The sequence below is a fragment of the Myxocyprinus asiaticus genome, chromosome 47 (genome assembly GCF_019703515.2).
Source record: "Myxocyprinus asiaticus isolate MX2 ecotype Aquarium Trade chromosome 47, UBuf_Myxa_2, whole genome shotgun sequence".
Lineage (NCBI taxonomy): Eukaryota > Metazoa > Chordata > Actinopteri > Cypriniformes > Catostomidae > Myxocyprinus > Myxocyprinus asiaticus.
Window position 1 is genome coordinate 13,378,989 of NC_059390.1, and position 16,519 is coordinate 13,395,507.

The 16,519-nt window shown below is 35.4% G+C and overlaps 1 protein-coding gene across 1 annotated transcript; it reads left to right on the plus strand.

Annotated features, from left to right (window-relative positions):
• The first annotated feature begins 10,886 nt into the window (after positions 1-10,886).
• Positions 10,887-14,715, plus strand: prl2 (prolactin 2). The gene is made up of 5 exons (XM_051691447.1): positions 10,887-10,908; positions 11,196-11,374; positions 11,859-11,966; positions 12,496-12,675; positions 14,338-14,715. Exons 1-5 carry the CDS (start codon positions 10,887-10,889, stop codon positions 14,527-14,529), a joined length of 681 nt encoding a protein of 226 aa, XP_051547407.1. The 3' UTR covers positions 14,530-14,715.
• The last annotated feature ends 1,804 nt before the right edge of the window (positions 14,716-16,519 follow it).

The following is a 16,519-nucleotide window of genomic DNA, read 5'->3' on the forward strand; positions in this document are numbered from 1 at the left end:
ATGCCTGCATGACGAGCATTTTTATGGCCTCCGAGATAGGCAGTTGTTATGGGCCTGCAGGCACAATATACAGTAAGTATTGATTTTCTTAATGCAGATAGAAGAATACAAGTCACATATAAGACTTCATTGGTTATATATTTGGTTCATATTTGCACATTCACACAAACACATAATATGCAATACGGAATGAGGGCCAAAGAAAAATTCTCACTTGTTGGTGGTGGATTACTTTTGCTATTCCTTCTAGTAGATGACTGATTCCTGTTGGGACAGGGGTTTCATCTACATCAGTGATTCTCAAATGGTGGTCTGCAACCCAAAATTGGGGTACAGGTCTGTTTTGACAAGGTTGTGGACAGCAGGGGAAAAACAATGCTAAATGCAAATAATAAAATGCAACAGTCAAACTATATAATTGGGTATAGATAGCAAAATAAAGAGGCTAATCAACTTATCGATAAGAGAAGAGAAAATGCTTCCCATCTTTTGTTGTTCGCCATGTGTCCAATCCATCGCTACGGTACTAAGCCACAGATTCTCTTGTCAATTGGAAATATGGCCAACATATGGCTAATACAGTACTTATGCAATATTTGGCCCAGGGTTTGTTCAATGATTTAGACTGGTAAATCAAACTACTGGTATTGTTTATGCATTAAGAAAATTGTAAATGTTCCTGTTCAGCAAATGCCATCTTAATAATATTGCATATTGTTACATCTATGCCATTCATAATAATATTAACATATTAAGTGCATTTATAAAAATTATTGTCCTGAATCAAGACCAAGCCTCAGGTTTCTCTCTGCACAGTAAATCACATGTTTTAGTTTGAGAGTTTTACATGGCAACTACTGAGAGTCCTTGCCTTCGCCCGACATAGCTGGGATAGGCTCCAGCACTACCCACGACCCTACATGGGACAAGCAGCAATAGAAGATGGATGGATGAACTATTGAGTGCTTGACATGTTCACTGTCCTGTCTGGGTTTTAATTAATCAACACAATACTATCTCATCTTCACCAGCCACTCAGAATCAACTGCAGATCTCCTTATCCAAGAAGCCCACTCTCAACCCAAACAAGCCCTCACTCCACTTCACTAAAGAATGACACTCTACAACACTTATGAAAACACTTATACAATGTACAAGTGCAATAATGGGGGATGATCCATTTCAGGGTGAGTGTTACACTGGCATCACAGAGTGATGATGTATGTCTCAAAGAGATTCATTTATCTTGCATACAAATCTCCATAATGTCTATTCCTCATTCTGTGTTAAGAGTCGGTATCTTGGTGCTTCACATGTCTGTGTGCTCTGGTGGCAACACTTTTAAGTAAACAAACAAAATTTGCAATGTGACTGTTATAGACTCTAGCCGATGCAGGAAGAAATAAAGTGTATGTTTATGAAAGATTGCAAAGCAGTCTGAAGAGACTGTCTTACTTTTACAAAAGTACACTTTTTAAAAGTGGTAACCTGCAACTTTTACCTGCTAATTTTCCCTGATCTGACACTTAAAATTAGTTTTATTGGTGTAACCTAATGTTCAGATTGATTCAGTGATGTTCAATAATTTGTTTGACTTGAAGCAAGTTAAAGTAGATGTTAACATATGAAGCATATTTTTCAAGTTACATTTTTTTCAGTGTAGCTGAATTCTATTATTTATGACATTATATTTTTACATATTGCAAAAAATGATTCAAATTACATTTATGAGCACAATTCATATCAACTTATGCAAACATAAAAAATTTACAGATAACTTTTAATTATCGAGACGTAACAAGTAGATTGAAGTAATGTCAAGTAAAATCCCATTTAAAAAGGACAAAAATAAAAAAACAAATAATAAGAAAAATAGGCAGAACAAAAACCATATACTACTATCATGCTGACATCTAGTGGCTAAATACAGACACACACACACACACACACACACACACACACACACACACACACACACACACACACACACACACATACACACACACACACACACGTGCACAAGTTTTCTTTGCTATCTAAATGAGAACGTCAACATACCATTGACTTCTATTGTTCATATATAAAGCTTATTATAATTACTTTAGACTTACCCTAAACCAAACCATACAGTATATCTAAATCTTTGCATTTTTAGAATATATAGTGTGTGTGTGTGTGTGTGTATGTATATATATATATATATATATATATATATATATATATATACACATATATATGTATATATATATGTATATATATATATATATATATATATATATATATATATATATATATATATATATATATATATATATATATATATATATATATATATATATATATATATATATATAATTTTATTTTATTTTATTTTTGCCAGCTAAACTTTGCAGAACAGTTTTAAAGAGAGGTATTTTCTTTCTTTAAATATGCATTAAGCTCATAAAATCATGAAAAAAAAAAAAAAACATTTATGTAAATATTTATTTGTATAAAGTTATCTGAAAACAATATGGTGGACATTTGCATTTCATTCCATTTTAATTCTACTTCCTTGAATTCAAATTTTCAAAATTTAAATTCATAATTTGCTGCCTTAATTCAAATTTAGATTCAACTGGAATTGAAATGCATTCTCAGCTCAATTCTAAATAGTTCACAGCCCTGATGGCAGCAAAGGTGAATGAAGAACTGGCCATGAAAGACCAAAATGATTCATACAGTATGTGCTCATATGCTCAGCAATACAAATAAATAAATAAAATAAAATAAAATAAAAACCTGCGCTTATAATTTCTTATGAACTTCATTCCAAATGACCCCAACCCAAATCTTATGAATACCCAACTATAATGAATACTCTCTCAAACCTTTCCTGTTCATGTTTGTTTACATCAATGCATCATATGACATCTCGATAAGCCATATGAGCCAGTGTGAGCGGTCAAAAGGCAATCTCATTGCTGCCACAACATTAGCGTGATTCAGCAACGTGGCAGTTTAGCGGATGTATAACACTACATGAACATGCAATCAAACGTGAAGACCTCTGCCACCCCATGTCATGCCATATTAACTAACTACTACAGTAGGCTAATAAAGTGCACGTTCTTCCTTTTTCCACATTCTTGCCTCTGCTTGCCCAGCTTGCCCCTGAGGGACAGATCTGCATTATCAACACAAAGCCCAGTCCACCTGAACCTGACTGAGCTGCCTGTATGCTGCCTGTCTGCTTCTACCATATCCAGCCTTCCAGATCACCCCAACTCAACTGTATGCTTATGCAGCTTCCGAGCACCATATGCAACTCAGCTGAACCAACTGCAAATATAACTCTCTGGCCTACCAACAGTGTCTTCAACATGGACCTTCCAAAAGGCAGTGTTCCCAAATAAATCTGAACTAAGTGTACACCCAGCTATACTGGACTGTCCACCCAAAACCTTTCTGGGTGATAAAAATGTCAGAGAAACAAGGCCACACCAATTCCTACTGTGAGGCCAGGCAATTGAGAGCAATGTCATTGTTTTGCCATCCATGGATATGAGTATCATTTTTGACATTTAAATCCATATTACAGTGACTCCAAAATGTGTTTGAACACTTAAGCAAGGCTTAATTGCAATATAATTTTAGTATGAATGACATTGCATTAGATAACAAAATATCAAACTAAGTGACATGTATTTTAGCACAAGCAAAATATTCAAGCAGAAAAAAAAATTAAAAATTAAAATTAAAAAAAGATCATTGTTAGGATTTAAATGATACAATGTAATTGTAGAAATATACTATTCTGTTCTGCTCTGTTCTATTCTATTCTATTCTCAGCAAGTCCTCCCCAAAAGAGTAGTTGTTGTGGTGAACAATTGGCCAAAATTAAATTCCATGAATTTCAGATTATTGCATGGCCCATCTCTAACTGTCAAGGCAAGGAAAAGTGGCTCCATTTTGATTGGATTGTGGTTGACCAACACAAACAGTTGCCAAGCAGCCATCAGATAAACTGCTCAGACAACTGCCAGACACCTCAGAAAATAAGGTCCTGATCTTCTAACACATTGGAAAGGAATTTTCATTAGCACATGAGTGGTTTCTTAGCAACATCTCAAACCCACCATCCTAAGGTTTGACCTAAGAACAGAGATGAGAAGGATTATAAAAATTCCATTAAAAAAAGACCTCTCAAAGCAGCATTAACTTACCATGTGGCAAAAGACGAAACAAAGAAGCCACGAAGACAAATCTTTACACACAAACTTTTACTCCTAAACTGGACACCAACTGCAACAGATCCACTCCATGTTTGTTCACAGAACTGTTTATGTAAATTGTAGTTGTTTGATTAGCACAAAAGTTCAGACAAATTGAACTAATAAGTTAAAAATTAATGCATGGGTAATATTTCATCTTTCAGTATCATATTTAGACTCTATGTATTCAGAACAATGCCAAGAATATTTTGGAAGTGGTTTGGAAAGTGAACAATGCAGAGGTAAAACTGTGTAGTTTAAAATATGCAAATGAATTCCACACAGAGAAGGGAGAGTGGACCACACTGTGTGCCCCCCTCTGATGTCAGCAGCCAATCATAATCCTGAAACAGGAAGGTGCAAAATTGGAATCTCCTCCCCACCGGAAAAATATGAATCTATCCTCCAAATGGCCACACTTTTGTGCTGAGTCTCCACTCAAGGAGACAATAAAAATGACACTCCAAAATTCTGAGTTTTCAGCTCGCAAGTCAGGAGGCAATAACAGAATAACACTTCAAAGTTCTGTGTCTCCAGAGAAACACTAACAGACCATCCAACATTCTGGGTCTCTGCTACACAGAGAGAGAGAGAGAGAGAGAGAGAGAGAGATAGAGAGAGAGAGAGAGAGAGTAGAAGATCTGGCGAGCAAACTTTCTCTTTATGTTTCGTGCATCTGCATGTTCCAGATAAAGAAACTTAAGGCAACATACGGGCTGTATATCTGCGTATTCCAGATTGCAAGAACCCTCTCGGTACTTCCGGGAGATCAGACTTCCTCAGCTCTTTGTGTTCAAGACTGTGAAATGGAATCCATTTCCTTCCCCACTGTAACATTACCCAGAACTGCCACTGGAAGATGTCGCCATCAACGAACCCTTCAATCGATCAAGCAGAACATGAATATATCACTATCCAAACTTATCTCCAGAGACCTTGGTATTAGTGTATACTATCAGTTTTTGATTTTCTAATGTTTTTAGATTGCATAATCTGTGTATTAAATGTTTAGCAAATAATCTTGTAGTTATTTGTTTAATTAGAAATAAGTTATTCACCTTATTAATTAATTAATTATTGAACAGAGAAACAGCTATTTTTCTTCCCATAAGATAATAGTCATACTTTGTCATTGCTACATCCATTTCAACCACTTGGATGCTTTCCATCCTTTGCACTTTTATTTACCTATTAATTTACATCTTTCTTTAACATATTAGTACCATGTATTTTTTATTAGTTATTCTTGTCTATCTTTTGTAAATAAAACACATTTTATTACAAATGTGTCTTCCTTGTGCTTATGATGTGGAAGGGCTGTAAAGGGTAAGGCCAAATCTCACAAATCCTTCAGATTAATCAGATAAACAACTCCCTCAAATTTACATATTTCTAATTTACTGAATGGTCCATATGGATCATTCTTTTACTGTTAAAGTGAAATTCTTTAGCTGGTGCCTGAAGACGGAGGGAGGAGCCATCTGATTTTAATGCTCACACACACATACACACACCTCAAGTTACATGTGATCAAAAATCACCAAATACTTTGCTGTCTTGTGTAAGGCCCAGTTCATTTCAGTTGGTGCCAGTGTGATTCTCATTAGATTTGAAAGGAAACATTTTCATCAGACTGACTGTGGCAGTCTAGGGTCCGGGTGTGTGGAATCATGACCCAGCCCTGCCCTCCACCCTGCCACACTGACATTTTTAACATTCTCATAATCATCATCATCATTGGCATGCCCATTAAAGGAGCGTTGCCTTTTCCACTATACGCTGCCAACTCTGTCTGTCCTGAGCTCGCTTTCAGGCATTGAAGAGACCTAAATCGAGTGGGGCAAGATCGGATTCGATAACTCTTTTCCACGTTGTTCTCGGTCTGCCCACAGGTCGTTTCTAGGTCTTTGGGTGACCATTTATGATGGTGCATAGTGCTCGTGCATGGTCCTCTTTGGATGCCGATCGAACGACATGTCCAAAATATTGTAGTCGCCTGCTATGGATCTTGACTGAAACTGGCCCTTCTCCTGTGCATCTGAAGATCTCATCGTTTGTTGTACGCTTGAGATAGGATATCTTCAATATCATTCTCAAACACCACTGGTGGAATGTGTTGAGATTCCGGTTAAATGTTGTAGTTAAGGACCATGTTTCTGCTCCGTAAAGCAGGACTGTTAGAATGTGGACACAATAAGGCAAATTTTGGTTTGAAGTCGTATATCTGAGTGCCAGATGTTTCTTGTCAGTGATGTAAAACATTTACTGATTTGGACTTTGCCAATGATATTGCCCTTCTTGTGGAGACGCTGGAAGTCCTTGTCCTGTCCTTGGAGATTGTGGACGAGGAAGCACACTAGCTAGGATTGGAGGTTTAACATTCTGAGTATGAAAAAAAATTGTTTGCAATAAGCTACAGGTTTAATACACATTTAGCTATTATTATCATTTTTCAGATATTAGCTACACTATTCCCAAGCCCACATTGGCACAACTTATATTAATTACATTTGTAATAGGCTTCAGCAGGACACAATTGCACTAGTTGCAATTACCGGTAGTCGTGCTATTATTCATACTTACACATTGCATACATTCATGTTTATTTTACATCAGTCATTTAGAGGAACAGAAGAAAAAGTGTAGGAGAGGATGTCCCTCTTCTTAAAACAAGTAGAAACATCATTCAAGACGATGTATTTAAGCACAAGTCATGCAAACCGGATATGAGCCAGGCCAAAGCGTTTAGCACTTATGTTTGTGGGTAGTCCTTAGGAAGTCAGAAAACAACATTGTGTAATTGCCTAGACATTTCTAAGAAATCTTTCTCACTTATTTGCACCACTGACATTTAGATTGCTCCAATGTTAAAAGGTTTTGGAAAATATATGCAATTTATATAAAGTACATTTAGTGACTATAGCAGAATACTTGAGAGTGCATTTGGGCATCTTAATGTGGGGTTATGGATGGAAATACCACTCTGCTGTGTACCTACTCAAACAGAAAAGGAAATGATTCAGAATATATACTTTTTAATGGAACTTTTCCTTTTTGTGATTTTATTAAATGCAGAAGTTTATCTTTAAACTTTTGCTGAGATGTTTGAAAGTTTGATTGATGACTTATTGCCAAAGCCATCTAGAAGAAGCAGCTAATATAGATCACCATCATTAGGTCATTAGTAATGGGTTTCTTGATAATTACTTGTGATTTTCTATCCCTCTGAACATCTGGGCATGCTCCAGAAGTGTACAATTTACGACTGACTGTCTATAGATGTTGATTTTGAAAAGACTCATTCACCTATAGAGGAGACCAAGCCATTAGATTTATTGATTTTAATGTGTGTGCGTTCCCTTTCTGCACTTTTGAATAAAGAAAATAAAGGTAAAATAAAGAAAATGGCAATTGCTGTCCATGGTGCTGTATCATCTTGGCTGTGGTTGCATTTCATGTTGTTTCAGTATAAACACATTTTTGAGTGTTTTCCATGTTATTTTTTAATGAAGGTCTTTTTTGTTTTTTAGAGATGAATTAAAATTCTAATAAGCTGTCTCCATGCAAAAGTAAAACATGCATATATATATATATATATATATATATATATATATATATATATATATATATATATATATAATGTAAATGTCTTCTGTGTATATTTTACCCTGTGTTATCAATTTAAATTAATATTTAAAATGTCATGCAATGTGGTTTTTGGTTCTACAAAAATTTTGCAAATGTTTAGGCATTAACGCATGATGCAGTACACTAAGAATGCCTGAGATCTCACACCAAACTAGAGGAGGTAGTTATAACACAACACCTTGACAAACCTCAGAGCTGTGAAAATACAGAAACACAACTCTATTATGATATGGAGCTATATGATATGGAGAGGCAAAAATCAAGAGAAACACTAGAAACACAGGGGAGCAAACAAAGCCGGAAAGTGTGCAGACAATATGTGAAAAATTTGTATTTCTGTTTTAAACAATGTTGCTTTACATGAGTTACATTGCACAGAGCCCCGCTGGGTGTTTGGGTCCAATTGTTCCCCCACGTTTTGCTGTGTGTGAACAGTGACTGAGTCATTACTTCTGTTCAGCTCTCACGTGGAGCCAGAGCCTGGTCCAGTAGCACAGGAAACAAGCAGTTATCAAGTCTGCCAAGAACAGAATGAGACCATCTCCACAGATCATCTAGCAGGCCAAATTGATTTCTTGCTCACAGTCTGAAATATATACGTAGGTGTTCTTTGAACCCTACTAGATTTAATAAGCACTCAGCTCTGCATTAAACCCATTAACAACCTGTACAAGAAATACTAATGGGACAATTTTGCTAGTGAGCAAAATAACAAGTTCTTGCACTTTTTAAATTCTGACCATTAGAGAAAATTATTGACCTAAAAAAATTAGTTGAAATGCATTGTATTCTATGCAATATTTTGAGTATGCTTTTTAGCTTCTACTCTCTCTTCAGTGTGATCAAGTTTAATAGACCAAACAGCAATGTCATTTCGTGTCACTTCTATGACACTTTTGTCTTACGTGTCTGTTTGCGTGCTTGGCTGGGCTCGAGCCTCGGACTTCCGAGTCTGAAGCCCAACACTTGATCATTATTGCGCATGCTAATAAAGATGGAGTAAATGTAGGTGGGTCTGTAATACAAGCTTTAAAATGTATTGTTTTTCACATTATTAATGATGTGTTAAAGTAATTGTGTTTCGATATAATGACATCGAAATATAAGTGTTTATAAAAGTCAGAATCAGACAGCTGTTGAAAATCTTTAGTGTTAATTTCACCAGAAAACTGCGGCAAAACGTAAAGTGCAGCATGTAAAAGTTAGTTCGCAAAAATTTTGTTATAGTAACGTTCATTCTATGAGGTCAGGTTGGAACACATTATTGATGCAAGACTTACGCATTGAAATTATGGTGTCAATGAACACCTTTTATATAACAATGAAAAGGGATAATTGAATGCTTGAGCACTTATTGTGTCTTGTATTGGGGAATGCTCTTAATCTAGCAAAGAAGTTTGAAAACATCATGTCTTGTCTTTTAGAGGACGTATGCTGAGATTTTCATTAAGCTACTTTACTGTACTTAAGTTAACAGACAAACAAAGTTTAGCTTATTTCTTCAATTATACACACCATCGATGGCAGAATTAATTTTCTTTCATCCTTAACTTGTTGGTTTTGTTCCTGATATCACATCAAACACTTTAAGAATATAGAGAAACAGACTGCACTTTAAGTACAGGAACAAAAATATTTTTTTGACCAGTTTGGAACAGTCATCTTGAGTGTTTTATTCAGTCACCTCATCTCTATTACTTCTGTCAGCTTGTTCCCTGCACTTTATCATGAGGGAACATTTTGTCAGCATGCTATTTTCATCTTTGAACATTTAGAGGAACACTTATTTTGACAGTTTGTAAGTCATCCTGTCTGTGTTTGACCCAAAGACTCCTGGCTGACGTCACATTTGCATTGAGTCTAACGTCGACCTGTCAACTAGCCGTACATATTGTGCCCTGAGGGTAGGGTGGCGTACAGTTCTTGTCACAGTGGCACTGAATGTCCAACCATACTCTCAAATAAATATACGTGTACAACAAAACAAATGTCTGAGTTCAAATGTCTGTTAGCGAGACCTCTACAGCTCAGCACATGCAATAAGACAAGCAGAATTCAAACACTAACACACAGGTTCTTACCTATGAGCATCTAATTTAAAGAGACATTTACCCAAAAATTAAAATTCTTTCATCATTTATGCAACCTCATGTTGTTCCAAACCCCTTTGGGTTTCTATTGTGAAACACAAAGGGAGATATTTTGAACATTGTTCATGCTGCACTCTCACAATGTCTCACAATGAAAGTGGATAGGGACCAGTGGCTGTCAAGCTCCAAAGAGTTAAAAAAAGTACCATAAAAGTAGTCCATATGATTCATGCACTACATTCCAAGTCTATTGAAGTAATTTGATACCTTTGTGTGAGGAACAGACAGAAATGTAATTTATTCTTCACTAACAATTCTACCATTCTTCTTCATTGTATGGAAAAAAGCAGCTTGGACATTTTAGTAGCAAGAATGTCATACGAGTTTCGAAAGACAGGAAAGTGAGTAAAAGATCACAGAATTTCATTTTGGTGTAAACTATCCCTTTAATCGTAAAATGCTGGACAAAAAGAATAAATAAAATAGTAATAAACACATTATGATTCATAACAATATCTATTAGAATATTAGGTATATTTCAATGCGTCTTTTTTTATTCTAGTGCATCACTAAACATGGTTTATTCATAATGCAGCCTCTGATGGGGAAAATGACAGGACAGTTAAAGGGTTAAAGGTAAACTATCGAAACAACACAAAATCTGAACGGGCAGCCTGCAGGGAGTGGAGACATTAGTCATTATCTGATTGAAGGAATGGGCACAATGAACTATGACAATCATGGCATTACGCACGCATACTTTCATACCCGCCCCTTCCGTTCTATCTTTCTCTTTAATGGGCAGATTCAAACAGCAGCACCTATCGACCCATCTGGACACTTTAAATAGCAGCCCGACCCCCTGCTTTTCCATAACCTATCCTTTCCTCTCAGCATGTCCAAGAGCCTGAAGCAAGGTATTTCTAAAAACTGACAGAGAATCTGATTCAAAGAGACTGGCTAGCTTTTCAAGTCCATGTGGTTACCTACAGTTAAACTCTTCTCTGTCTCAATCTGTGGATGTACACTCATGTTTTTCCATGCCTGGGTATTGCCAAGGAACTTATGTATTTCTCTAACCATCTTCTTTATTTTTCTTTGCTAATCTATTCTCTCTCTTTCTTTCTTTCTCTCTCTCTCTCTCTTTTCTCTCTCTCTCTCTCTCTCTCTCTCTCTCTCTCTCTCTCTCTCTCTTTGCCAACAGTGGCTGTGCTGCTTGTGGCACTGCTGTGCCTGGATCCTCACGGCCGTGTCGGCTCTGCACCCATCTGTGCACATGGGCCATCAGGATGCCACGTCCCGTCACTGGCAGATCTCTTCGATAGGGTCATTCAGCACTCTGCCAGAATGCACAGCCTATCCAATGATCTGCACTCAGAGTTTGTAAGTCACATCTGTCTCTTTTTCTATCTGTCAGCTGCATATACTAAAGTTGTTTTTCTAATGCAACTGTCATTGTAAAGAGGTTGTAATATAACCATTGACAGTGATGTTATTGATATAATGAGGGACTTGTAGGTTTGTAGGTGACACTGGGTAACCTTTAGTTTTTGAAATACTGCATTATATCTAAACCTGTAATACAAGCACAAATATCTGACAGATAGATAGATAGATAGATGATAGATAAGAATATATATACACTAAATTAAAACTAACAAAAACAAATCTACTATAATAAACATAAAATTGTATCTTATTAAAAAATAAAATAAAAATAAAAAAGAAAGAAATTGTGATGGATAATGACTTTAAAACAAAGTTAATTTATCTGCCGCTTAAATGTGACATCAGCTTGTTCTTTTAACTTCAAAATCTTATTTAGAGTATCAATTGCTTTTCTCAGCTTCTTCTTTATTTTCTTAAGGAACAATATTTCCTGCCCAGCAAAAACCACATTGGAAAGATCTATCGCAAATGTCACACCTCTAACATACTTACTCCAAACGGCAAAGAGAATGCACAGAAACTAGCAGTGAGTCTAACATATTGTATTACTTACATACATCTGGAAAAAAAATGCACACTTAATTTCATTTTGCTGTGTCTTTGCCTATGCCATGTCTCTTTCTCCCTCCTTCATTTTCTGTCTCTATGCATATTTGTCTGGAATGTGATTCTGCATTGTGCTAAGAATTTGCTTAGATTGTTTGATCTGTCTCTGAGCTCTGAAGTGCATTTATCATGCATCAAGCATCTTACTGAGCAGTGTTCTCTGATTCAGATGCTGCCTTGTTACCTCTGTGCCTTTGAGTCAGGCACTTAACCGCAGCCTGCTCCAGTGGGACTGTCCCATCAATTAGCGTACTTCAAATCATATCTGCTAAATTAAGTAACCAAGCAACCAACTCTTCACACTCTTAAACCTGATTAGTTGATTTTATATAGTTTTCAAGAAATGAATGCCTGTCCAAATTGAACACATGTAAACTGTCCTTTCATAGCTCCAATTCATGCATAGCTACTTACTATACGGTCTGCTACTACTCTCCATTGTATCTCAGCGTGAAGAGTTGACGGAGGTGATTCTTAAATTGCTGATGGCCTGGAGGGACCCCCTATTCCAGCTGCACCAGAGCATGGCTCACCAGCAAGATTTCAACAGCTTCAGCAGTAACAAAGCCCTGGAGATGGGCGACATGGCTCACGAGCTGAGGAAAGGGGTTGAGAAAGTAGCTGAAAAGGTAAAACTCAGTGAGTCAAATGCAAGCAGGTAATAAGGACAGGACGGGGTTAAGAAAGGTCTAAAGGGAGTATATATAAAGTGTTTATGTATATATATATATATATATATATATATATATATATATATATATATATATATATATATATATATATACATACAGGGTTGGGAGGGTTAATTTAGAAATGTATTCCACTACAGATTACAGAATACATGCTGTAAAATTTAATTTGTAATGTATTTCGTTAGATTACTCAAGGTCAGTAACGTATTCTAAATACTTTGGATTACTTTTTCAGCACTGGTAGATTTTTTTCACTTGTTTTGACTATAAAAACTCTGCCAGTACAGTAAGACAAAATACACATGTTAAAAATACATTCTCTGAAAAACCGAAATATCTTATGCAGTGTTGTTTCTAAAACAAGATAAATCAAACTGATCCTGTTTTAAGGATTTTTAGATATTTTTACAGGAAAACAATATAAAAATTATCAGCAAGAATACGATTTTTTTCCCTAATATCAAAGGTCTTACTAGAAAAGAAGAAATTATGATCCAATGTGAATTTTCTTGATAAAACAAATATGATTGTGTCTGGTAACTTGCATGTAAAATGGCTAGAAATAGCATTTTAGCTTAGCGTAAAGCTGACAATTTACACAAGGTTTATTTCTGTTTCTTCTGCTCCAAACTTACTTCAAACTTACTTCTCTGTCTGCTCGTATGAATGTAACACATCAGAAGAAAGTGTTTCACCGCTGTTCAAATGCACTTTGGATCACATCATTTATATGTATAAATGTTTTCCATCTGAAAGGACTAAATATTAAATTTAAACAAATTTGACAATTTTTAAATAAATTTTAAATTTGACAATAAAATGCTAAGAAATCTCTTCAGTAATCAAAATACTTTTTGAATGTAACTGTATTCTAATTACCAATGATTTAAATTGTAACTGTAGTGGAATACAGTTACTTATATTTTGTATTTTAAATACGTAATCCTGTTACATGTATTCCGTTACTCCCCAACCCTGTATATATATATATATATATATATATATATATATATATATATATATATATATATATATATATATATATATATATACACAGTATATATGTGCAATATACACATTTCCCCAGAAGAATAGTGAAGCCTGACATCACCTCCATTGTAAGGACTGCAAATTGTCCTTATGCAGAAAATGGTTAAATAAATATAGTGAAATATGACTTAAAAATGAAAATTCTTATCATCCTGATATTGTTCCAAACCCATATGACTTTTTCTTCCATGAAAGGAGATGTTAGGAAGAATGCTAGTCTCAGTCACCATTTACTTTTCTTGTATGGAAACCAGATGCATTGAAAGTGAATAGTGACTGAGACTAACATATTGCCTAACACCTACTTTTATTTTCCAAAAAGGTAAGAAAGTCATAAGGGTTTGGAAACAACATGAGGGTTAGTCAGTGATGACAGAATTTTAATTTATGAGCAAACTGTCCCTTTAACCCTCAGGCAATATAGATTGTCAACCTTTCACTGAATTTTAATAGAATTAATAGATTTTCAGGCCCTAGTTCATACCCTGTTCATGGAAGGTGCCATAAATACTGTGATTCATTAATTCTTTCTCTCTCGCCTTCTGTCAGATGAGGGTACTGGGCATGCTCGGCAACTCTGTGACAGGTCTGTCTTCACCTGAAGTCATGCTTCCTGTATCTGACAGTGGAGAGGCCATGAGTGACTACGAGCTCCTCTACTGCTTTCGCCGTGATTCGAACAAAGTCCAAAACTATCTAAAGATCCTTAAGTGCAGAATCGTACCTGAGCATGATTGTTAAGGAAAAACCTGGGCCTTTTACCTGCACTGATGGACAGCACAATGGACACATGCGCTGATGATTCCCACTTTTCAAAGCATGTTTGATTCCGTGCCATCAATTCATCAGACTTCATCAGATCCCAGTAAATTAACTTGAAAGCCATATTCAATAGGATACCCTTTTTTGCGTCGTTTCATGCACTAATACTCATGCACAAACCAATTCATTACTGTAATGATCAAAATTAACGTACTGTAGTATACACCAGGACTGGAGAAAATTCTGTTTCACCTCTAACAGGAAATGACCTTCAAGTCAGTTCATCCTTCAAATTTTATGTTAAATTATGTAGATTATATTAATGTACAAAGTGCTTTCTATTTGTATTCCTTAAATAATTTAAATGCCTCTTATTTATATTTTTTATTTCAAATTTTATCTATTTCAGTTGCATAGCAAAACTTAATTTCATTGAATGAACTGAAAAAAAAAACAAAAACAAAATTCTAATAAAAATGAAGATTCTTCAGCAGTGAAGCAATGTTTACAGTTTTCATTAGAATTCAAAAATAATCAGATTGGGGAAAGTACAGTACATTTACTACACTACACAACATTAACTGAAGATTAAACATCTGGAAATGATATCATTTTAAAATACAGGATTCTTTTGGGATAAACGGTTATAGATTTCCACTGAATACATTGTCATATTCAGCGGCTATTTGTTTTGGCATGAGGTTTATGGCTTTTGCTTGAATAAAATGTGATTTTTGTGTTTGGTTAAATGCCAAGTATGCCCTGGAGGCTGATTCCTGATTTTATTATCTTTTTAAATATCTTTATTTATCTAGTTATTTTCTCATTTGACATCATTAAAACACTATGTACAACCTATGTACTGATTGTGCTGAGCAAACATTTCACTCATGACAAATTTGGGCAGGGCTAAAACTACACATGGGTGAATAACTATTCTGGATGGGAGTATTGGATGTCTCTGTGCTTGACCTCTGAATGCAATGGCAAGTTACTTTTCATACAACAGGACAGTTAAGATAGAGTTCACTCTTAGCCGGGGGCCAGTGCTACTATCTGAACTTTACCATTTGACTAAACATGTGTCACAGAATCAGGTGTGCTGTCATTTATTAAGGGGGAGAAAGAGCTTTGATACAAGACAATTGTTCTGTCTGTAAAAATAAAAAAGAAGAAGAAGAAAAAGGAAAAGAAAAATGTGTTATTCACTACTCACAATTCACTGTGTAAAACACTTTAAAGATGCTTTAAAATCAAAATTAGACTTTTGGCTGAACTTTATAATTTGTTACTGTAGCTTTGAGGTAATCTATATGCTAGTTTACACCTAAAACTTGACTAAATTAACTTTCAGCAGATATATGCACTTAACATTTACAGCCTTTCCTTTCTGGCAAAATGGGCCAAAAGATTTTGATGACTCATCTTGCACTCAGGGGCATATAAAATGCTCTCTTGAATGCTCTTTAGAATGTCCTCTCTTCCTATTACCATCTGCAGCCGACTAACAAGTATCAAATCATGGTTGGCTGTGATGTAAACTAAAGCCTGATGACTATAATAAAAAATTAAAATAAATTAAAATAATAGGTATGAGCCCTTCAATAAGTTTTGCTTAAAACACCTAATATGAAGCATGTCAAACCAGAATAATAATAATAATAATAATAAAACACTCATCAAGCAATTTAATAGAGTCTTCAAAGTGAGACACAAGATTGCTGACACATGTTACAGCAGTGTATTACTACATAAGGGCCTTGTGGTATAATCGTTTTAGTCCTCCTTCACTGAACCAGAGTTTATGAAGTCCATCCCTCCAATCCATCCATCCATCCGTGTTTTCCCAAAGGGTTTGTGTTTATGTAAAAAAAAAATTGTTTTTAATAAATAAGACTAAGAATTAAAAATAAAAATACTCTCCAGAAACAGTGTCATGAGTGAGTGTATTAGGTGCTGAGGTATGCCT

What these genes read in the sequence shown, in the direction of transcription:
- prl2 (XM_051691447.1), top strand. Translation starts at nt 10,887, where the DNA reads ATGTCCAAGAGCCTGAAGCAAG. An exon ending in ATGATCTGCACTCAGAGTTT is followed by an intron (nt 11,375 to 11,858) that starts GTAAGTCACATC and finishes TATTTTCTTAAG; the next exon opens with GAACAATATTTCCTGCCCAG. An exon ending in TTGAGAAAGTAGCTGAAAAG is followed by an intron (nt 12,676 to 14,337) that starts GTAAAACTCAGT and finishes GCCTTCTGTCAG; the next exon opens with ATGAGGGTACTGGGCATGCT.